The sequence below is a fragment of the Crocodylus siamensis genome, chromosome 1 (assembly GCF_052110815.1).
Source record: "Crocodylus siamensis isolate JL-2025a chromosome 1, ASM5211081v1, whole genome shotgun sequence".
In the NCBI taxonomy this organism is placed as follows: Eukaryota; Metazoa; Chordata; order Crocodylia; family Crocodylidae; genus Crocodylus; species Crocodylus siamensis.
In genome coordinates, this window is record NC_143395.1 from 224420298 (window position 1) to 224445459 (window position 25162).

Genomic DNA, 25162 nt, shown 5'->3' on the forward strand with positions numbered 1-25162 from the left:
TCCATGTTAGGGTCCTCCAACCCTCTGTTTTGTGTTTAGGTGCATTGCATCCTATCAGAAGAAGGGGCACCATGGAAACTGGGTTCTAGAACTTAAGAACAGAAGAACTGCCATTTACTGGGTCAGATTATAGGTCCATCTTGCCCAGTGTCCTGTGTCACACAGTGGAAGAGAGTGGATGTTAAAAGGGAGAGCAAACAGGGTATGACCAGGGTTTTTCCTACTATTCCTCTCACTTGCAACCTCCAGTACTCAAGGTCTAAGAAATTCTAACTCAGAAGTTGTACCCCTAACTCCCATGCTCAATAGCTACTGATGCACCTTTCCTCCAAGAATTTGTCCAGTCCCTGTTTGAATCTGTCTAAACTGTCAGCTTCCACAACATCTTGTGGCAATGAGTTCCACACTTGAATTACACGCTGTGGAAAAGTACTTCCTTTTGTCAGATTTAAATTTACTACCTACTACTTTCTTATTGTAAACCCTAGTTCATGTGTTATGAGAGACAGTAAATAATACATCCTTATCTACTTTCCCTTTGACATTTACTACTTTGTAAACCCTTATCATGTCCCCCTTCAAGTGTTTCTTTTCTAAACTGAATAGACGTAACCTCTTTATTCTCTCCTCATATGGAAGCCCCTTCATACCAATCATCCTTGTTGCTCTTCTCTGGACCTTCTTTAGTTCTTCTATATCCTTTTTGCAGTGGGGGGACCAGAACTGGACACAGTATTCAAGGTGTGGATGCACCGTGGATTTATGAAGGGGCATAATGATACTTTCCATTTTATTTACAATTCCCTTCCTAATAATCCTTAACATTTTGTTTGCCTTTTTGATAGCTTCTGAGCACTGAGCTGATGTTTTTAGTGAACTGTCTACAATGAGTCCCAGATTTCTTCCCTGTGTGATAGTACCTAATGTAGGGCCCATCATAGCATAGGTAGTATAGTTTGAGTTATTTTTGCCAATGTGCATCACTTTACACTTAGCTACATTGAATTTCATCTGCCATTTAGTTGTCCATACACTCAATAGTGCCAGATCCTTCTTTAGTTTCTCACAGTCTGCCTTAGGCTTAACCACTTTGAATAATTTTGTGTCATCCATACTCTGAATCCTGTTCATTGAAGAAACATGTCAGGAAGAAATTCAACAAGACTGGTTTGGAATAGACTTTGCCCACCTACAGTGTTGCTTTGTCTGGCTTCTCGCTCAAAGTTCTGCACATTGTGCATGCCTGTCACTCTTTTGACCTTCTCCTTATTTACAGTATATGTTGTAGCCATTAATTACATGCACTTAGGGATTAGACTTTTAAGTGCTTACAATAGCTAGCCTACAGTTTAAAGACCACCAGTTTAAGTCTGTGCTTACTTAACTTTTCTTAATAGTTCTCGTTATATCAGTGGAAAAACTTAACTGGATTAAATAACATCCTCTGATGTTTCACCAAACAACCTTTAAATACATTCCTGTTTACTTCTACTTTACAAACATTACCAAACAGTTCTACTTCAAAATGGGGCACAGAAGGTAATCTCATTTGGGTACAGATATACACCAAGTAAAAATAGAAAACTATCTTGTAAGAGGTTTACAGTAGCTTGTTAGGAACAGAATGTTTGAATTCTAGTTGGGTGAAAGCTACAGAAGCTGAGAAACGTGAATGAGTGAGTGTATAAATCCTGAAAGAAAAATATTGTGTATCAGTATGGGTGCCAATACATCGATAGTAGATGATATTAACATCTCACAGATCCACCAGTTATATGCCAAATTTATGAGGGAGTGCCCTTCTGGACAGCTTAGCCTGTATGAATTCAAGACCCTTTTGGGTCTGCACCATATGGACCCACAGGCAGAAAATTATGTTGATCGAGTGTTTCAGACCTTTGACTCAAATAAGGTAAGCTTGGTTTCTTTACTAATTGTTCAGCACACATTCTTAATGCAATATGTAATCTGTTGTATGCTTTAAATTGCTTGCAGACCTGTTGTTACAGTGTTACATAGTTTAAACTGTTGGCATATGAGAAGGACTTTAGTAGTGACTTCCATAAGTACTTTGAGGGACACTTGGAGACATTCTTAACAGAGGTGTTGAGAGAAGCTTTTTAAGCTTAGGTTAATTTTTAAACTTGGTTTCTTGTTCTTCTTGTGTATTCTGCTTGCCTTCTCAGTATTTGAGCAACGAAAACCTTGAATAACTATAGATTCACAACACCCTTTGAGAGGGAAGTGAATATGTTCTCCATTTGACAAAGAAAACTGTGATTTGCCTAGAGTCACATACTAGACACAATTAAGAACATAATTCTGATATCCACATGCTAACCAGTGCCCTAACTATGAGGCTAGATAAAATCATCAAATGAATATGTGAAACTGCTTTAACACAAGTCTATACCCTTCTTTTCTACTTCCTTTTAATACTAGTTCCCAGAAGTAGAACAGGGAAGCAGCAGTGCATGGGGAAACACCGGGTGCGCTATTTCCAGTTACAGTGGCATAACCAGCCAGTAGCTCCTGCAAAGGCTATTTTTAAGCTGTTTCTCAAAGGTGGTACCTGGGGCTGCTGCCCTAGTCCTCCCCCTCCCCCTCCCCCTCAATTATACCACCTTGTTGGAGTGATGGGGTTTGCGTATCTACATGATACTGAGAGCTATGCCAGTGGTAGCTTAGCTACTAAGGGTCTCCCAAGGTGGACAGGTTGACAGTGAGGGATCTGGCAAAAAGATGCCTTGGTCCTCCAGGCTGGGGGTTGGGCTAAGACCCCTATCCTGGAAAAAATAACTTGTTACAAAATTTACACTATCACATCAGAGATAGTTGGATTCAATTGTAAGCAGACTTTGGAAATTAAAAAAGGTGTTACAAATAAAACAAGCAGGATTCTTATCAAGGGATAAGGCACAATGCTGTGTTTTTTATAAACAAAAACAAAAAGACAAAAATAAAGAGTGGTATCCCATTCACACACACTCACTTACATACACATCCAACCAACAATTTGCTATATAGAAAGAGAGACAAGCACACACAGACAGTCCTGCAAGTATCAAGATATTACCAGTCCCCTAAGTTGCTCAAGTTAGCTTCGTGGCCAGCAAGACAGACCGAAATCCTCCTTGTTCTTGTCCATCTTTATATAGTGATTGTTTCCAATACAAGTCTATGGGAAACTGTCATGTCCCATTGATAATGAAATGATCCTCCTCTTTTGCTGCGATGTTATGATTGGCAGATCCTTCAGGCTTTGTGGTCTGTAATTTCTCCATCTGTTGTCTGCAATTCTTCAGCCATTGGAACAAAGCATGATCTTATATTTCGTAATCCTCAACTGCTGATCTTGGACACTGTCGTAACCTTTGCCTGTTAAACCACACAAAGCTAGTTCTGCCCTTCTAGCCTGAATTTGCAAGATAGACTGTCTCAACATATACATTTACACACACGCTGTTTATTCTTCCATTACCTCTTTCCAAACATTCCAGATATACCATCCCTCTTAAATACCACTTCTCTTATACTATATTTAACCAACTGTTACATTAATGCATAGCTAGTATCAAACTTAAAAATAAAATGTTAACTACAACTAAGCTATATAGTTATTTAAATGAACTAAAATAAATATTAGTTATTTAACAAGGTTTAAATGACAAGAAAATAAATGGGACCGGGAATTTTTGGGCCAACTTGCAGAGGCACTTAGGGCAAGGGATGTTGTTGTCATGGGTGATTTTAATTACCCAGACATCTGCTGGGAGGAACAGTCAGCCAGGAAGGACTGTTCCAGGAGGTTCCTAGCTGAGATACAGGACCTCCACTTAATCCAGGTGGTGCACAGTCCCACCAGAGGAAATGCCCTGTTGGACCTGGTCCTGGCCACAGGCGATGACCTGGTAAGGGGCCTCCAGGTTCTTGATCCCCTGGGTGATAGCGATCATCGCTTGCTGGAATTCATTATCCAGCACAGGATGTCAAGGGCCTGCAGCCCTAGACTTTAGGAGGGCCAACTTCAACAAGTTGAGGAGACTAGTGGGGGAGGCGCTGGGGTCCTTGAGGGCAGGGGAACTCAGTGTCCAGGGCGAGTGGTCGTTCCTTAAGGAAATGATACTCAGGGCCCAGGGGGAGTCCATCCCAACAAGAAGCAACGGGGGCAAGAGTGCCCAGAAGCCCCCCTGGCTAACGAAGGGCGTCCGGGAATGCCTGCTTGCCAAAAAGGCAGCGTACACCCAGTGGAAGGGGGGTGGTATCTCCAAAGAGGAGTATACCTCCTCTGCTTGGGCCTGTAGGGGGGCTGTCAGGAAAGCTAAGGCAGACATAGAGCTAGGACTAGCGTCCAAGATCAAGGATAATAAAAAGTCCTTTTTCAAATACATAGGGAGGACCAGGTTAGAGAGCTTCTGGAGGGGCTGGACGTATTCAAGTCAGCAGGTCCAGATGCTCTCCACCCCAGGGTGTTGAGGGAGCTAGCTAGGGTTATTGCAGGGCCCTTGGCACGGCTCTACAAGTGCTCGTGGTGCTCGGGCCAGGTGCCAGATGACTGGAAGATCGCTAATGTGGTCCCCATCTTCAGAAAAGGTAAGAGGGAGGACCCGGGCAACTATAGGCCTGTCAGTCTTACCTGTATCCTTGGGAAACTCTTTGAGAAGATTCTCAAGGAGCACATCTGTGATGGGCTGGCTTCAGGGATGATGCTCAAGGGCAACCAGCACGGTTTCATTAGGGGCAGGTCTTGTCAGACCAACCTGATTGCCTTTTATGATCAGGTCACAAAGGCAATGGATGCAGGTGTTGCCATGAACGTAGTCTTTCTAGACTTCAGCAAGGCCTTTGACACCATCTCACACCCCATCCTCATTAAAAAACTAGGCAACTGTTACATTGATGCCTACACAGTCAGACGGATTGTAGATTGGCTGAAGAGTCGTACTCAGAGGGTGGTGGTGGATGGGTCGTATTCAACCTGGGGGGAGGTGGGCAGTGGAGTCCCCCAGGGCTCGGTCCTGGGGCCTGCGCTGTTCAATTTCTTCATCAGCGATTTGGACGACGGGGTGAAATGCAACCTGTTTAAATTCGCTGATGATACCAAAATTTGGGGTGAGGTAAGCACTCTAGTAGGGAGGGAAAGATTGCAACAAGACCTGGATAGGTTACAGGAGTGGGCTGACATAAACAAGATGTGTTTCAGTACTGGCAAGTGCAGGGTGCTACACTTAGGCAGTAGAAGCCAGCAGCACACGTATAGAATGGGAAACTCCCTTCTTCAGAGCACGGAGGCAGAAAGGGATCTTGAGTCATTATTGACTCCAAGATGAACATGGGCCAACAATGCGAGGTCTGGGTTGGCAGGGCTAACCGCACCTTGTCGTGCATCCACAGGTGCATCTCAAGTAGAGCCAGGGAGGTGATCCTCCCCGTATATGCGACACTGGTCAGGGCACAGCTGAAGTACTGTGTCCAGTTCTGTGCGCCCCATTTCAGGAGGGATGTGGACAACATTAAAAGGGTCCAGCGGAGGCCACACGCATGATCCGGGGACTACAGGGCAGACCCTATATTGAAAGACTGCGGGACCTAAACCTGTTCAGCCTTCATGAGAGAAGGCTGAGGGGGGACCTGGTGACTGTCTATAAACTCACTAGGGGGGACCAGAAGGGTTTAGGGGAGATGCTGTTTCCCCTAGCACCCCTGGCATGACAAGGAACAATGGACACAAGTTATTAGAGAGTAGGTTTAGATTAGATATCTGCAAGAACTACTTCACAGTTAGGGCAGCTAGGAGCTGGAACCAACTTCCTAGGGAAGTGGTGCTGGCTCCTACCCTGGGGATCTTTAAGAAGAGGATTGATGACTACCTGGCTGGACTCATCTGAGTCCAGTCTTTTTCTCCCGCCCAGGCAGGGGGTCGGGCTTGAAGATTTACAAGGTCCCTTCTAACCCCACTTCTATGATTCTATGATCATTACAAGTTTAATTTCAGCAGCTAACTGAACTGTTGCTAAGCAGATAAATCAACCCCAGCTCAACACCCTGATTAAGGAATTGTGAAAATACGAGATAAATGTAATGACTTTGCAAGAGATACCATGGCTTGGAACAGGAAGTGTAGAAATCAAGTAATACCTCATAATTTATAGCGGAACTAAGACAAACAAACATGAATACAGAACAGGTTTTGTGATAATCCCAAGAGTGTAATCTTTCCTTATGAATGTCCAAAGTATCAATGAAATAATCTGCACATTCAGAGTATGAAGCCGGTGGTTCAACATCACTCACAGAAGAAACAAAATATATTAAGTAAAATGTATTCTATGATTTACTCAATTGTGTGTATGAGAAAATACAAAAGTATATATTATGATTTTACTAGCAGACTGCAATGCCAAAGTAGGTACAGAACAGATATACAAACAAATGTTACAAAAAACCTGCACAAAAGTTCTAATGGAAATGGATAAGACTTATTAGCTTTACTTCGAGTAAAAATATGACTATTGGGAGCACAACATTTCCCCATGAAAACATGCACAAAAAATGGATGTCTCAACATAGAAGAACAGCAAACCAGATTGATCATATACTTATGGAAAAATAATATTGAAACAGCATAAGAAATATGAAGAGTTTTAGAGGTTCAAATCTAAACAGATCATTTTCTTGTTGGAGGAAGAATATTATGAGATTGAAAAGGGGCAGAAATAGGGCACCACAGAACATGGATAAACTTGACATTGAACATCTTAGAGTGAACAATATCAAGTAGACCTTAAAAATAGTTTTCAGGCTTTTGAAAAACTCTCTGAAACAAATTAAATGAGTAACAACAACATTGAGGTCCTAAATATCAATAATCAAAGGCATGGCAAAGAATATCATCAAAGAGAGCACAGAAAAAACAGGAGGGCTGCAAGAAAAAATCAGAGGAAACAATGCATAATAATAAATAATATAATAATAAATAAATAATATAATAATGCATGCAATAAAAATGAAGCAATAAAATGAAATTGGCTAGACAAAAGCTCCTCCAATGAAACTCAAACCAGAACATGGGTACAAGTCTGGAAAAATATGGGGAAATTGTTCAACAAAGAAAGAAAATGATAAGAAACCAAAAATGCGAACACTTGGTGAATCAACTCCAGGATATCAAGGAAAAATATAGGAGAAATAACATAAGAAATTTATATAAAGGAATCAGAAACTACAAACAGGGATATCAAGCACCTATATCCATCAGCAATGACAAAAATGGAAAACTCCTAGCAGACACGACAGCAATCCTTGAGAGACAGAGAGAATATTTTGTGGAATTATTAAACTGTCCAACATCTACAGTGCCAGTAGAACAAGAAACACTTCATCGGCTGAACCAAAAATCATCTTTTGCAGAAATCAAAATTGGTCATAGCAAAACTTAAGAGCAATACAGTACCAGGAACAAACAGTATTTCTTTAGCTGAAATGATAAAATATGGAGGGGAAGCTAAACAAATTTGTTAATAAACAAATCCACAAATTAATTCTCTTGATCTGGAAGTCATCAGTCATACCTGATGATCGGAGCGAAGCCTTATTTATTCTGTTACATCTTCAAAAAAAGGAAGCAAACTGGAGTGTCAAAATTACTGAGGTATTACCCTTTTAACAACTACATATACAGTATTTTGTAATATCTTGCTACAGAACTTGTAATTACCTTATGCAGAATAAATTCTTAGAGAATACCAGTATGAATTCCACATTAATTGGCTGATGACAGATCAAATCTTCTCACTAAGACAAACAGTTGAGAAAAAATGGAAATACATTTGAATCATATGCAGTCTGTTCATAGACTTTCAGAAATCTGATGACAGACACACAGAGACAGTCTGTGGGCCATATTAGCTCAATTAGGAATTCTCACCAAACTAATTGGACTCATTAAAGTTTGTATGTGTGAATCAAGAAACAGAATTAGAACCTAAGGAAGAAAACCAGACCTCTTCCCAATTAGAACCAGATTGAGGGAAGGAGAAGGAGAAAGATTGGAGACCGACCTATTCAACCTGGCACTGGAAAAAGTAATCAAGAGCGTAAATAACATGAGGGAAGGAGTTCTGCTGAATGGAAAGCATAAAGTCCTCACATATGCTGACAATATAGCTCTTGTAAGTGAAAACATAAATGACATCGAAGCTCTGTATTCCCAACTAACGAAGGAAGCAACGCAAATTGAACTACAAGTGAATGTGAAGAAAACACAGTAACTGCCCGTAAATAGGTTAGCAGTAAATCAGGAGCGTCACCTAACAGTAAATGACTGAAATTTTAAGCAAGTAACCTACTTCAGGTATTTAGGGTCTAACATAGCACAGGATGGTAACAAAGAAATTAAAGAAGGAAATATAGCCTACTTACTTTGCATTGCACAAGCTCCTGTCATCCAAGCTCACCCCAAGGAAAATTAATCTTCAGACCTATAAAACCATAACCAGGCCATGTGTTGACCTATAGCAATCAAAGCTGGGGTTTCTGATAAGCAGATAAAATACTACTAGGTTGTTTAGAAAGGAAGATTTTTATGGAAAATCTTTGGTGTGCAGTATGATCCCATAACACAAGAATGGTACATAAAAACCAATACTGACTTATTTCAATTGTACAGAGACCCAACCCTGATACAGGAAATCAGGTACAATGACTACAGTGTGATCTGGACACCCAAAAAAGTATTCCTCGGGGTACCAGAGGAATGAGCGGCCACTTGAATGACCAAGCAAGGAAGGCTAGATGAAGCAGTGTCAGACCTACAAAAATTAAATGTGGATGATGAGAGAATAAAGGCACATAACAGACAGGAATAGTTCTAAATTATGATTTCTTATTACGTATGTTATTTTTTATAGTTCCTACAGTAAATTTCACCTTTGTCAAATTTACTAAATCACGTTACAGAGATAGACACTTTTCTGCCTGATGACAGTTATACAATCTTGTACTTTAGTTATCCAGTTTAAGTTTTCCTTTGGTTTATCTTCTACCATTGCTCATGGAATGCTAATCAATTAAATGCATGCTAGGGAAAAATAATAAAGCCAAGTACAAAGGACCTTACAACATGCATTCCCAGAGGTTTTTGACTGATAGATTTGTGATAGTTACGCTGTCAGGCTACAATCAAAAAAGGGAGTATTATGTGTTGCATAATATGCAAGCATGTGGTAGCCACTTAATTATCTTTGTTCTCTTCATTTCCTATTGCTTTTCTCCTCATTTATGTTTATGCTTCTATAATTTAAGCTTCTCTTCTGATAAATTGTGTTTAGTTAAGCACATGTATGTGTTGAGTACTTAATGGACTGCTGATTGGGGCCAATTAGACAGTTTAAATAATAGTTATTGCTACACAAATCGTTGCTTTACTGCTTAGATGTTTTGCAAAGAGTGAAGTATGCCTATGAAGTTTCTAGAGCATTTTAGTTCTTTAGGCCATGTGTAGATGAAACAAGGGGCATGTGTTCATGACACTTTAAAGCGAGCTAAATGCTTTTGCACTGCTTTAATGGTGTCAGTGTTTGCATGCATCAGCAGCATATTGTGCATTAATTACAGCCACTGTAGCAAATTTGGCGGCATAACACGCCTTAAATGACTTGTGGCACAACGAACTAAAATGCCTTCAAGAAGTTTTAATTTGCTGTCCTACAGCCACAGAGCGAAGGACCAGGATCCATGCAGCTCAGGGGCTCTGCAGGCAGCTGCCTGGGAAGGCAGGCTCCGTCCAAGAAAAGCAGCGAGTCTGATTTATTTCCCCTCCCCCGGAGCCTGCCTGCATACATGAGGTGCACAGGGGCCTGGTGCTTCCCTCCACAGCTCCAGTGCCCCCCCAGGACTGCCCGAGCTGGGTGCCTGCAGGCGGGTGTCACCTGGGGGGGAGCCGCTGTGTCCACAGAGGAAAGCACTAGCCCCACCTCCCAGCAGCACAGGGACCGCTTCATCCACCAGCAGCTCACCCTCCCCTCCCCGCCACTGGAGAGGTAGGTAAGTTTGGGTGTGTGCATGACATGGGGGTTTAAAAGGCCCTAAACTGAAGCGCTTTAAGTTGGGGCCCCCATTTAGTCTACACACAGCCTTAAAGTACTAAGTATGTGGAACATCTCAACTGTATGTCATAAAAGCAAATTCTGCTAAGTGATTACCAGAATAATCTATGTGAATTCAAAAATCATGGTTAATGTCCTTTGTACTTTTACTTGAATTCACTTTCCTTCACTGCCTATTGAAGCTTTCCTTGGATTCATAGGCCAAAATTTTCTCTCACTGTTGGGTTCTGTTTGCTACCTTCTATCTCAGACATGACTATAACATTGAATTACTATATTTGGACAGCATGCAGCTCATAACGCCTTTTGAAATATATGTTTTTGCTTGTATAAGAGCACTTTTTATTCTACTGTTCTCATGTGTTGGAAAGTGTGAACTTTATTACTTCAGTTTGAACGAACTCTCCTACCCTATTATAGTTTTTCTCCCTATATATTTCAATGTAAGCTCAGTATTTTCTTTAAATCAGGGCTGTTGACATGGCAGCCCTCAGGCTCCCATCTGGCTGCCATTCCTCCTATTACTTCTGCTGCTCTTGTGGCTAGAGTCCCTGGGCTCCCCCGCCTTTCCTCTAGCTTCTGCTTCCTAGCCCCATTCCTTGAAGTGGGGTGGCATGATGGGAGAGGGTCTGGGGATGGTGCTGTGCTGCTTGTACTCCACACTGGGATTGCAGACTGTCCTTAAATTTTTTGACACTGTAAAAAAACAAAACACCCTAAAAATTCATGTCTGTACAAATCCATAAAAACATTTTCCATTCCATAAAAACATGGATCCACCACAGCTTTAAGTTGCATCCCAGGGAAAAAGCTGCAGCATCACTAAAAGACAGACACAAACCACTGCAACACCACTTGCTGTCTGAGCTGGAGTGTGGCACCCTCCATGGAGCTCTTATAAAGGCTTTGCCTCACCAGACCCTAGAACACCTCTTCCTCCTCTTCCCCACCCAGCAATATTCTGCCACTGGATCCCTATGTCCATCCCCTATATTTAACAGCTGCCCATATGGAAGATACAGGAAGGGGTTGGTGCAGCTTGGACAGAGTTGTGGACCAGGAAGGGGAGAAGCAGTAAGTGGGGATCCATGCTGGGACCAGGTGAGTGGGACTGGTGGGGGTCAGACTTGGGGGAGTCAGCAGGGTGCAGAGTGAAGTCAGGGGTGTCAGGGTGTGGATGGAGTAGGGGACCCTGTGGTGGGGACAGCATGGAGTAAAACCACTGCTGTAATCACAGAGGGCTGCCAATCCAAGATTTACTTTTCTGAAAATAAAAATACCTGTCAGTAAAAATACCTCTCAGATAAAAAATGTGAGATAAAAAAACAATTTTTTGGGTTGGGAGTCTTGGATACACACATAGTGGGTGGGAGGGGGTTGGGCTGAACACACTGTACACATGGAAAGGAAAGGAGCTAGGCTAACACGACTGCACCAGGGACAGAGGGTGGGAAGGCCACCTGCATGGCAAGAGGGCACCCAGGAGGCCTGTTCCTATGGTGTGCTATCGATGTGTGGCCTGGGTGTTCAGCTAATCCTTTTGTCATATTCAAGCAATCCCTTGCTCTTCTAATTCAGCCCACTTTTTGTATCTGCTGATAGTTAATTGAAAGCCCACTTCTTGCGCCATCCAGTCTCTCCTTCTAGCAACCATTTCAGAGATTTTAGGAACTTGTGATTTCCAGTCCTCATGGCAGCCTGCTTCAGACAACATAGCTTCCTTTACAGCAGCAGACTTAAGCAGACCCTGCTTTTTAAACACACAACAGTTCTCTCCATCCTTCTACTCTTCTGCAGTATTACTAAGTGAGATGCTACTCAGATGTATACAATCTTGCTAGAATACATGGATCCAGGAAGCTGCCATTAGTTTTTGATTAAACCATTCTTTGTAATAGAAAGCAGCAAGTGTTTCTTCCAGGGGCGTGGTTCTTGAACGTAGCTCAGCCACTGCTGGATTTATTTCTCCCCAGGCAGTGATTATCAAGTCAAGATTGTCTTGATAATTTTGACAGGAGCAACATGGAAGGACAAAACTCTACTACCACACTTATTCATCAAATCATGCTTCATGGGGGCTGGAAATTGGATTTACACTGATTTGGGATTTGATAGAAGCATTAACTATTGTCTTGGGGGTGGGGAAAGAGGTGTAGAAGTGATGGAATGACCCAAAACCCCCAAAAGGAAAATATTCATTTGTAAACCTTGAACAAAAAAGAACTTAATCTTCCTTTTAAGGGACAGGGTAGACTGAAAAGTAAACACTGATCAAGACAAACACTGCTTCTCATGAGCTCCCTGCCCTACCCATTGCTTACAGCATCATTGGCTGATTGGTGTCATTATCGATTGATTTAGAGTGACTGTATCTGCTTTTTTCTTCAACTTAAGGAACGGGATTTTTGTCCCTGAAAGCTTGTCAAACACTCCTAGCTATAAAATTGGTCCAATAGAAGAGATCACTAAAAAAACGCAAACTTTTTACATATTCCCTGGATCATCGTAGCTGCAAGGCTCCAATCCTACTTTAAAAAGAGTTAAATTTCCAAGAAGGTTGAAGTGTATGTGCCATAAGTGAATGGGACTAAGGCTATTTATACTATACTAAGCTAGCATATATAAACCATACTAAATCAGTGGAATGTTACGCAGCATTAAAGTTAAAAGTGCTCAGAGCAGTTGCACATTAAGTCTTCATACCATCTCTGACCTGTACAGATCCGACTTGCCACTAGAGGCCAGTGATTAGAGGTGAGGCTAGAAACCAGGGCATCTGGGCTCTGTCCTTGCTCTTGGTGTGGGGAAGGTGGGAGAAGGGAGTTGCCGTGTTGACACTGGATTTATGACACAAATACCTTGTTCCAGCAGACCCAAAACCCTTTCCATTCAACAATAGGTGGATTTTATTGATACACAGTGATAGCAGATAAAAACAATTCTATATTTATGAGTTCTAGAGCTGTCATCAAAGTCAAGGTACGTCTAGCTAGTCCGTGAGCTTCACTCTGAGGTTCTATCTTGAATGTCAAATACCAGCAGCCTGGAATTTGAAGGCCGATTCTTCCCCCCACCCTGCAGTGGGGTCAGTGAGATGGGCTGGTGGTATGCCATTTGTCCATGGTGTCCTTGGGTTCCCCTCTCAGGGACCGTTTGCTGCACTGAAATCCCTTCTTTTGTATTCTTTTCCCCTCCTGATGATTCTTCATTTCTGGCCATCCCTGAGTGGTTGTAATACTGTCTATGTTCTGTGCTGTCGGCATAATCCTTTGTTTCACAAACTCATCACATGCACACATCCTAATTTGGTTCTATCTGGGTCTTCTAGTTTGGTCTGTTCCCCAAAACCTGAAATCTCAAGGGCTCTGCAGTTGGGCACTGTGACCTAATGCCACCTTATCTCATGTTATGGAATAGTGTGGGTACATTTCTTTAATTTCCCAGTCTGTGTGTCTTCTCACTGCTTGTCTGCCAGACACAGTGTGCCCTAAGGAAACTTTCAGAAACAGGTTTTTAGAAATCAATTTTGCTATTGCCCTGGACCATTATCTAATGCATATCTACTTTACCTATAAGCCAGTTCCCAAAAGCAAACCTCTAAATACCATTTTCTAGCCAGCAGGAGCATGCAACCAGGAGTTGGAGAAGTATGAGGGCATAGAAGTCATGGCTTTCCTCTATAGGCCTCCTGCATTCTTTGCCAGAGTGGAGGACAGAGGTAGAATGCTGTGTTGCCAACCCCTGCAGACCCAATCCCTGCCCCTCTGACATGACCCCAGCCCCCCCATCCTTCCCCAGAGATGACTGCTTTTTGCCCAGAGCTGGAAAAAAGCTGAAGAAAAGTTCAATTAATCATGGTTCCTTGAAGTTAATACTACCTAACCTGTTTCCCTCAAACACTGCCAGCAGTTCCCTGGCCAGATAACTAATGGGGGGTGTGGCTTTCCTCTGCATACCCCATTTTTGTTCTGGGTGGAGCAGGTGGTGGGAGAGGGTGGTACTGGGGAGAGGCTAGAAGCCAGGAGCACAGAACCATAGAGATCTGGGAAACATGCTTCCCTACAGCTCCATGTTCCCGTCACCATATGTCCCGACAGCTCTGTGCTGGTAGGGAAATCAAAGCATGGAGCCACCAGGGTTTATGACGGCTGGAGCACAGAGCCAGGGAGAAGCATGCTTCCTCACTTCCTGTGCCTCCTTGCTTCTGCACTGAACCTCAGCACTCTGTGCTCTAGCTCCCAGCCTCTCTGCAGCACAGCCCTCTCCCCTCCCCTGCCCACCTCAGGATGGGAATGCAGAGGTGGGTGTTTAGGGAAGCCACAGCACCCCCATCTGGCCATGGGAGAGTTAGTGTTGTTTGGGGAAAACCAGCTAAGCCACATGGGAAAATTGCCATTAACCTTGAGTAACTGTAGCTAATTGAATTTTATTGCAGCTTTCACTTGGCTCCAGATGAAAGGCAGAGCCCTTTCCAGGGAAGGCTGGGTGTGGGGCTGGGATCAAGTCAGCAAGGGCCATGCAGGGGTCCCTCCTCTCTCTTCCCCCAACCCCACACCTTAGGAGGGAAATGCAGCAGGTCTGCAGAAGGAAGCCACAGGCTCCATGCTTTTCCACCTCTTGGCTCCATGGTCCTACCACTCAATCCCCCTCCCAGCACTGACAAGGCCCCACCTACTCTAGGGCAATAGAACTGGGAGAATAGGTTGATTATCCTTGGAGCAGGAGTGTGTGTTGCAGGTGGGGAGGGGGGGAAAGTATGAGATAAGTGCATCCTGGGATGCTGGAGGACTAAAAATTGCTTGCCTTATCTCTGTGGAAACAGACTGCTATTACAGCAATACAAGTTGGGTAGCATGACTCAGAGTTAACCCTTGCCCAAAGTGGGATACATTTGAAATGCTCACAGACCACTTATCACCATTTTTCGATTGTTAACACACAGACACTCTCAATTTAAGAGCCACTAGCATGTCATAAGGGTAACAGTGGGAACATTTCCCACTCAGGAAAATAGTGGCAACATTTCCTAGGAATGCCAGTAGAGGGAGAAAATGTGCCCTGAAGATCTGCCAGAAGCAAACCAAAACCCGAAAGTTACTGCAGTGTCTTTCCAGTATAAAACCACTTTATTTTCCAAAGGGAAGTGAAAGCTGTTTAACATTTCAGTGACTTTCTTATATTAAGTATGCCTTTTGCATTGATAAAGTAAATGTCTTCTATTTAACATGTTACCAAATACAAAAACAACTATGCCAAAGCTTTCTCATCTGTTACTTGGTGTCTCAGGGAATGTGATGCTCTTCAACACTCTTAACTCCTTTCAGGAAGAGAGTTGCTGAACATTTAAAATTACATTTGCACAGTTAATTTTCTATTGGATTATCACTTACAATATTGGATGTAGCATTTAAACAACCAATGCTTTCTTCATGACTCCTCTATTAATTCCTAGAAACATTATTTATACAAGGGGAATAATTTTACAATGGCTAATGGGTTTATCTCTAGTCACACATGCTTCCAAGCAAAGCCTCTGAATATTAGGTTTTCATTAAAATGAAAGAGGCCATGTTTGAAATGATTCTTTCTTGGTTATTAGCTGAGAAAAGCAAGAAACAGATGTCAGTCCTCTTCGTTCATCCCTTTTTCAAATATTAAGTTGTGTACAATAGAGTAATAGAAAATGCTCAATAATTGCAAGAAATCCAAAACCAGAAATAAGCCTAAACTGCATGATTCACAAGCATTTGCTCCCTTTCTCTGCTACCTGTCCTCTTCCTCTGCCTATTGCTGAATAAGCTGTACCATACTAATCCATGCAGTGTATGGTGACAGAGTCTTAAGTTTCATAGTTTCATAGTTTCTAGGGTCGGAAGGGACCTGAGCAGATCATCTAGTCCAACCCCCTGCCATGGCAGGAAAGAATACTGGGGTCAAATGACCCCAGTAAGATGTGCATCTAACCTCCTCTTAAACACCCCCAGGGTAGAAGCCTGCACCACTTCTCTTGGAAGCTGATTCCAGACCCTAGCCGCCCTGACCGTGAAGTAGCGCCTTCTGATATCTAACCTAAACCTACCCTCCGCCAGCTTGTGACCGTTATTCCTGGTCACTCCTGGCGGTGCTCGGGGAAACAGTGACTCCCCCAATGCTGCTGATCCCCCCTGACTAGTTTATAGCAGGCTACAAGATCCCCCCTCAGCCTTCTCTTGTGGAGGCTGAACAGGTTCAGGTCCCGTAGCCTCTCCTCATAGGTTCTGCCCTGCTGTCCCCTGATCGTACGAGTGGCCCTCCTCTGGACCCTCTCCATGCTGTTGACATCCCTCTTGAAGTGTGGCACCCAGAACTGGACGCAATACTCCAGCTGCGGCCTGAACCAGTGCTGCATAGAGGGGGAGGATCACCTCCTTGGACCTGCTCGAGATGCATCTGTGGATGCATGACAAGGTGTGGTTGGCCTTCCTGACTGCCTCTCCACACTGCCGGCCCATGTTCATCTTGGAGTCAATGATGACCCCCAGATCTCTTTCCACCTCCGTACTGACAAGAGGGGAGTTCCTCCACCTGTAGGCATGGTGCCGGCTGTTCCTCCCCAGGTGCATCACGTTGCACTTGTCTGTGTTGAATCCCATCCTATTCTCGTCTGCCCACCCTTGTCTAGGTCTGATTGTAGCCTGTTGCATCCTTCCAATGTGCCCATGTCCCCCCACATCTTAGTGTCATCAGCAAATTTGAACAGGGTGCTTTTTATCCCCTCATCCAAATCGCTGATGAAGATGTTGAACAGTGCGGGCCCGAGGACCGAGCCCTGTGGAACCCCAGTGCCCACGTCCTTCCAGGTTGAGAAGGACCCATCCACTACCACCCCCTGGGTGCGGCCCTCCAGCCAGTTGGCGACCCATTTGACTGTGTGGGTGTCTACACCACAGCCCCCCAGTTTCTTAATGAGAACGGGGTGAGAGACAGTGTCAAAAGCCTTCTGGAAGTCCAGGAAGATTATATCTACTGCTACCCCTGCATCTAATGATCTGGTGATCTGATCGTAAAAGGCCACCAGGTTGCTCTGACAGGACCTGCCACTGATGAACCCGCGTTGGTTGCCCCTAAGCATGCAGTCCCCTGCTGGCCCCTCCTGGATGTGTGCCAGCATAATTTTCTCGAACATTTTGCCTAGGATCAAGGTGAGAATAACCGGCCTATAGTTTCCCGGGTCCTCCTTTCTGCCTTTTTTGAAGATGGGGACCACGCTGGCCCTCTTCCAGTCCTCCGGTACCTCACCAGAGCACCACGAGTGCTCGTAAAGTTGTGCCAGAGGACTTGCAATGACCTCGGCCAGTTCCTTTAGAACTCTAGGGTGGAGATCATCCGGGCCGGCTGCCTTGAATACGTCCAACCCCTCCAGAAGCTCCCTAACTAAATCCTTGCTAACCCGTGGCCCAGGTGTGCCTCCCCCGGGGCCCCAGGGGGGCTCAGCAGGGAGGTGGCTGTTCTGGTCCCTACTTAGGAAGACGGAGGCAAAGAAATGTTAAACATGTTAGCTTTGCCGTCTGGTTTGACGACGAAGTTTCCCATGGCGTCCTGCAAGGGCCCCACATTACCCAGGACCTTCTTTTTACCCCCTATGAATTTAAAAAAGGACTTCTTATTGTCCTTAATCTGGGAAGCTAGCCCCAGTTCCATCTCTGCCTTGGCCTTCCTAACTACCCCCCTACATCCCCAAGCAACTATAGAATAGTCCTCCCTGGTGATGACCCCTTCTTTCCATTGGGTATAAGCCTCCTTTTTAGCAAGGAGACATTCCCAGATGCTTTTGGTGAGCCAAGCCCCCCTTTAGATTCTTCCTGAAGATTCTTGCCAGTCATCCTAGTGGTGAATGGGAGCATGGGCATTCAGACTGAGTCATCAAAGGAAACCACATATGATGCTAGCCACATCCCTTCTTTGTGTGCTGTTGGCTACAAAACTGGCCTGCCATATTTTACGTTAGTCCTGTTGGCCATTAGGCTTATGGAGGACATTTGATCTAGTCCTATCCTATGTACCATTTGATGCACTATCATGAGGAAATTCCCTCTTTGTTTATACAGAATAGTTAACTAGTTTTAAAAAATATATTAAATGTTTAGTTTTGCTTTTTCTATGAGTGCATTCTTCACATGCATTTGAGACATCATGTACCACATGCACAATCGCATTTAGTGACTGAGGCTGTATTGACCCTAAGCATTTCTTAGGGAATTAATGCCTAGTATAGAGACAATAAATGACTGCTAAATGGTTAAGCATTCTTAAACAGCAATATCAATTTTTTTTAAAAAAATCCCCAAATGCTATATTGCTAAAATTTGTGTTTTTATAATAACCTATGGATAACAATGTTCATTTATCAATTTACATATGAAACCAAATTGCAATTGTGTGATAAACTTAGCTTTGATTTGCTGTATATAGAACATCCTTGTCACCCATATGTCAATGAAATTGTGTTTAAACTGACTACAGTACTTTAATAATATTCACTGTAATATAAGAAGTTGTCCCAAAGATTTATTTGGTCATTTCATCACTGTATTGTCATCCATTTTCACATGCTCTTCAGATAGTTTCTTGTTCCATTGCATCACTGTTAAATGTAGTAATTGAATGATGCCAGAATCAATTGGTTGGGTTCTTGTGACCTGTGAAGAACAAAATTTACATAGCCATTTAGCATGTGAAAAAATACATTGGAAATAAGCTGTTGATGTCTTGCTGCTTATTTTGTCATTAAATGAAACTAGCCACAGGGATAAATGACTTCCATGTTGTAAGAAAATTGGATTTTAAAATGTAGACTACACTCAGAAAAGTAAAAATGATTAATAGGATTTTGGCAGATAACACTGAAGGGATTTTATATAAGTCTAAGAATGCTTTATAAAGAGTTACTTGATAGGTCTCATATGAAGACAAGAGTCCTTTGTTTGTCGTATATTTCCAAGAAAGATGAAAATAAAGGTGCAAGTAGATGGGTGCTTCACAGCAAAGAGTATGAGGGCACACCTAATATGCACATTTACGCACAGTAACTGAAATTAATGCATAGTACAGGCACACATCTGTGTGTGCATGCCCTCACTGTGCAGTAAATATGCTGACTTACATAGACTTGAGCATAAATTTGATACCTACATCATGCATGTAGACTCCTTACTGTGCAGTAGGGCTGTGTGCAGCTTTGGTTTCTGATTCAATTCGGAAGAGATTCAGCCCAATTTGGCAGCCAAATCTACAAATCTGAATCAAATCGGGAGACCAATTAAAAGGTCCAAATTGATTTGAAGCCTCCAAATTGATTAGGAAAAGATTCGGAGATTCTGGCTGTCCCCACTCACCACCGCAGGGAGCTGGACCCAGGCTCTGTGCCGGTAAGTAGGGGGCAGAGTGGGGAGTTGGAGGAGTGTGGACCTCCACCAGGCCCCATCCCCTGCCTGCTCCCACAGCCCCCTTAAGCACCCCACCAGCCCCAACCCACTCTCCCAGCCCCATCAACAGCTGCCCAGCCCCAGTGTGCTAGCACTTAAGAAAGAAAAAAAAAGACCCACACTCACCAGTTGCTGCAGCAGCCATCAGGGTCTCTGGGGGGTTGTGGCAGAGCCCCCTACACAGCATGGGGCAGTGGGGGACAGTGGGAATCACCTCCTTCCCTGGCAGGAGCTGGTGAGTGCGGGGCTTTTTTAGTGTCAGGATGCTGAGGCTGGACAAGGCAGCCATTGACATGGCTGGGAGAGCAGGCAGGGGATGGGGCCTGTTCAATTCAGAAATTCAGCTGATTCAGCAGTGGCTGAATCTCCAAATCAGATTTGGCCGAATCGATTTGGGACAGTGATTCAAATCACCAAATCGAATTACTGTCCCCTGAACTGGCCAAATCTGAATCTGAATCCAAAGTAGGCACAGGCCTACTGCCCAGTAACTCTGTGTGTGTGGACTGACATGGGACTAACTTGAATCGCAAGCCAGTCCATACACAGTCTTAATCCATTTTAATGCCCGCATGTGTAGCCTATTCCACTTACTGTGCAGTAAATTTAAGCTGGAGTAAATGCATGTGTAGACATGCCCTGAGGGGTTTCTATATGAAGAGATGCTGATCATGTCCCTCCTTGATCACCTTTCAAACCTTTCCTTTTTTCATCGAAGAGCTTAAACCTATTATGTAATAGATAATTTTTTTGAGAGCACTGAATACATGAGAACTAGAAAACAAATAAGTATAAAAGGAAATAAATTTTAAAAGAATTTATAGACAGGCTGGCAAACAAGCTGGAAGACTTCTAGCAAGTGAAAACAAAGTGGGCAAGTAGGAAGGGTTAAGCAGAAATTGGTCAACTAGGTGCAACTTAATTAAAAAGGAATCTTAGATTTGTTGTGGGGAATCTGCTGGTTATATTACTGTATGTACTTTATAGCAGTTAGGGGAAAGGTTTCCTGATTTATAAGTCTTGCTCCTAGCTTGCATTTTGTATTCATTTAAGAAGAAGAATGTCATGTAACAAGTCACCACTGTCACTTCATTTTTCTGAGTCTTTTTTTGAATTTTCAGGTAGGCTTCCAATTTTTTGTTCTTTCTCCCTCTGAAGAAGGGGAAGAGCTGTTGTCAACAACAAGAAGCTACTTGTCATTTCTTTGAAAGCAGTTGTCTACTTGAAACAAAACAATTGATCGTTTAGTTAGAAACTATGTTCAAATTTTGGTATTCTTGAAGACTTTTTGTCAAAAACTGAACATTTAACCATATTTTTGATGTTCCGTGACTATAAAATGGTATTGGTGTTAAGGGGCAGATCCAAAGTGGGGTGCACTTGCACCTTGCACCCCTCCCCCACCATTTGATTCTTGCTTCACCCAAAATTTAAAACCAACTGCCTAGCAGTGGCAGCAGCATTTCTACTCAGTGTTGAGGGAGACACTTCACTTTATGGCTCATTATAATCTACCTGATCCCTTCTAAACTCTTCATTCCATAGGTGTTAATGGCCCCCGCTTCTTCTTAGTGGTCTCGATAGTCCACCAATTCTGCAATTCTGCTGCCTTTTAGCTGCTCCTGGTAATTAAGCCCTGCAGACTGTTTGTAATTCATTCCAATAAAGTTATATTTGTTTTTCCTTCAGTACAGCCCTTGGCTCCTAGCATATTAGTAAAGTTTATAGTTTATATTTAACTGGCAGAAAATATGTGTTGTTTCATATATGATGATTCACCTCACCTCCTGCACCCTGCCTTTTCAAAATTCTAGATCTGCCCAAATCAGTGTTCCATGTTCTCCTATGTAGCAGGCATGTGGAGCATCTACACATGCTCCCTCCCAACATACACGCACGACAGTTGTTACTGTGCTGCCATTTAGTACTTGCTTTAGGTGCCATCCTGGTGGTGCACAGTTATTGTTAGCAGCTACATCACCATAGCAACGCATAATAGCAAAGTAGCTTGTCTCTATGGTGCCACTTATGTAGTATGGAAAGCCTGGATCCTTTCTTGGCTGCCTGCTCTATGCAAGCAACCCAAACCCTCTACCCTGACTGCATAAGCATTTCTGCAGATAACAGGTGATGTGGCTGTGGTCCATCTCTAGTATTTTCTTGGAATAGAGTTTTAAAGCTGTAGTGGGTCAATGTTTTTACAGGTGGCAAAAAGTTTTTATGGATTTTTACAGACATGTTTTTAGGGTTGCTTTTTATGGAGACTCCATAAATTTATGGAGAATTGGCAATCCTAAGTGCCAACAGCTCAACTCCTTCTCCTCCCGACCCCCCAGTATGTGGGCAGCATCGGATAGTCACCTGCTCACAACCAAAATACATACCCAGAGTCTCTGGAGAGTTTGTGGTCTGGTTCCTAGCATGTGCTATGTACAATGTCATTCATTCTTCACTGCTGTTGTTACCTGTGCTAGAAAATGTTAACCCATGCTACAGCCATTCCCTGATTTTGCTGACCAAACATATCTGTGATAGGACCTATGGCCAGTAGTGCTGCGGCACCCCCTGGTGGGCACGTGGCTCCTGCCCATTCTGGTCCCTTCCCTATTGCTCACTTGCTGCACCTTGATCTTGTTCCCAAAAGGCTCAGGAGGCCGCACCGGGGAGTCCAGGGGGATTCTAGTTCACTGCTGATCTGCCTCCAGTCAATATGCCACAGCCCCTCCAGAACTATTGGTGCCCTAAGACACCTGGTGCCTTAAGGGCTGTGTTTGTGGCTTCCATACACCCCCATAGTCATACCCATGCCTTGCAGATGTTGTAGGTTATCACTTCAGCCTGGCAGCATGCCCCCAGTGCACTGTTTGGCCCTTCCAGCCTCAAAGCTTTTGTTGGGGTTTGGCCTTCCTGGCCTTGGCTCCCTTTTTCTGGCTGTGCTTTCCTTTAGTGTAGCTGTACCAGCCCCCAGCTCTTGGGTGCCAGCCCTACCTTGCCCTTCCTGGGCTCTGGGACCCTGGCCCTGGTTGCCCTACTTGGCTTTATTCCTGGCCTTCTCAGCTTTAGGCCACCTCTGTATGCCTTTCCTGGCTCTGGTTTTGGTCCTTTTGGGTTCTGTCTGCCTATGTCCTATGTCACAGCCCCTGGCAGGGCTCAAACCTCGCATGTCCCTCAGGTCTCCTCTTCACCCCTTACAGCCACACCTAGTCTGCAGGTATTAACTTGAACAAAAAGGTAAGGAATTTCTTTAAAAACAACATGCTCCTCTACTTGGGGTAAAACAAATATTTAATCAGCCATTGCCCATGAGACTCTCATCTTTCTGTCTTCAGGGTATTTGGTGCCTGCCTGGGTCTCTTGGGCAGCTCCTCCCACCTGAGAGCTCTGTTCCTTGTAGCATACTAGCCCCTTGCCTTTCTCCAAGTGATGACTTTTAAGTGCCTGAGATTGCAGACCAATGGTCAGGTGGCTCTCTAGCCCCTGTACAGATGTTCCTCTTTAATCCTAATGGGCTGCTTGCTCCTCCAGGTTGCAGCTTAGTTCTGCTGCTTACTAGGGCTATGTGAAGCTTCAGTAGCTGATTCAATTTAGAGGAGATTTGGCCTGATTCAGGGACTGAATCTCTGAATCCAAATCAAATTGGGAGACCAATTAAAAGCTCTGAATCGATTTGGAAAAAGGTTTGGAAAAGATTTGGCGATTCAGTCATAGACTTAACAGGCAGCTGACAGCTGCCTCCAGCTGGTAAGCCTGTTGGAGTTGCGAGAGGGAAGGGGCATGGGGGAGGGAGGGATTGGGGCTGGGACAAGCTGCCCAGCTAAGATGGGTGGGGGGGCCACAGGATGCAAGTGCAGCAGTGCTCAGGGTGGGGGCTCTGCTCTGCTGCTGGTTGCCCAGCTGGGGGTGGAGGGTTGGGAGCAGGCGCGGCTCACTCCAGGAGGAAGGGGTCCCCCACTCCCAGTGCTGCCACACCTGCATCCTGCACCCCCTCCGCATAGCTGACAAGCAGTGGCAGAGCAGAATCCCCGCTCCAAGTGCTGCCCCACTCACCCCCCATGCTCCCCCCACACTTCCCCCATGTGAGTTGGTAAGCAACAGCAGAGTATAGCCCCCACTCCCAGTGCTGCCACACCCACATCAGTGCTAGGAGTTGGGAGTCTGTGCTGCCGCCACTTGCCAACTGGCAGCAGTTCTGGGAGTGGGAGCTATGCTCTAGTGCTGCTTGTCCTGCTTCCCTGGAGGGAGCCATCCCACCCCCACCCCACCCCACCCCGGCTGGGCAAGTGGCAGCAGGGCAGAGCCCCCACTCCCAGCGCTACCACACCCATATCCCATGTCCCACTGCCCCGTCCCTGAACCCCACACCCCCCTGCCCCGTCCCTGAACCCCACACCCCCCTGCCCTGGCTCCCCTATGCCCTTTCCCTCCCCCTCCCTCCAACCCCAACAAACTTATCACCTGGAGGCAGCTGTGTCAGCTGCCTGTTGTTTAGTCTGTGGCCAAATCTTGAAAGCAGCACCGAATCTTTCAGATCCGGTTCAGCTGAATCAAACTGGAACAGTGATTCGAATCTCCGAATCGAATCACTGTCCTCCAAATCAACCAAATCCAAAGAGAATACTTGCTGCTTTGCATAGGTCTACTGCTTACCTCCACAGCCAAACTAACCTGGCTGTGCCTCTCTCTGTCTAGTAACAAAAGCCTTTAGTTTCCTGTTACAATGCCCTCAGAAATAACACTTCTTTTCCAAACTGAGTTGTATTGCTTCATCACCAGTAATCAAGTTCCTGTTATTGGAAAAAAATCTTCTTGCTTCACCCAGAAGACAGATCTTGTTTTTCCACAGCCATATTGTTTTTACTGTACAGTCACTAAAAAGCCTTTATAAATTATGCCCATTCTAAACAAAACCCTAAAGGGAGAAAATAAGTATTTAGGTGTCTCATTGACAGAATCATTTGTCTTACTTCAGCTAGAAATAACGAGTCATATTAGAAATAGTTTGTTTATGCAGAAATGTGTGTTTATACACATGTGCACACACACACACACACACACACACACACAATCTCTCTCTATCTGGTTGTTTGAGAAATACAAGCCAACAAAAGCAAAGAGAATCAGCTGAAGCATTTGACCCTTCCTCTCCAAGTGAGCTCAAATAATAGCATATAAAATTATCCTGTATTTGCAATAACCCACTTAGTTACTACAAGGCAGATTCTTAGTAAATTATGGATTGTCATCTTTGATGAAATACGGTTACATTGTTTGGGATATATATCTGAAGCATGCTTAAAAATTATTTAACCTTTAGGGGTAATAATGTGAAATTCAATAGAAATTATTCTGACTTATGTTCTACACATATTAATTGGTTCTATAAAAGCTATCTTTATAACCTATAAAATAACAATCTTTTCCATAAGATTTTAACTACCTGTAGAATTTTATAAAAGTGATACATTTTAGTTTTAAACTCTATATGATAGTTTTTAAAAGCTATCATAATCTGTCTCCTGGGAGTATATACTGTAAAAGGCCATCTTTTACTGCATTGTGTCCTTCACCATTATGTAAATGAAGTCTTCAGGT

General features: G+C 43.8%; 1 protein-coding gene across 1 annotated transcript in view; it reads left to right on the plus strand.

Annotated features, from left to right (window-relative positions):
• The first annotated feature begins 1717 nt into the window (after nucleotides 1-1717).
• Nucleotides 1718-25162, plus strand: part of GUCA1C (guanylate cyclase activator 1C) — a 46830-nt gene continuing 23385 nt past the window's right edge. The window contains exon 1 of the mRNA XM_090031601.1: nucleotides 1718-1912. Within this exon, the coding sequence (XP_089887727.1) occupies nucleotides 1718-1912 (195 nt within the window). The remainder of the gene's footprint in view (nucleotides 1913-25162) is intronic.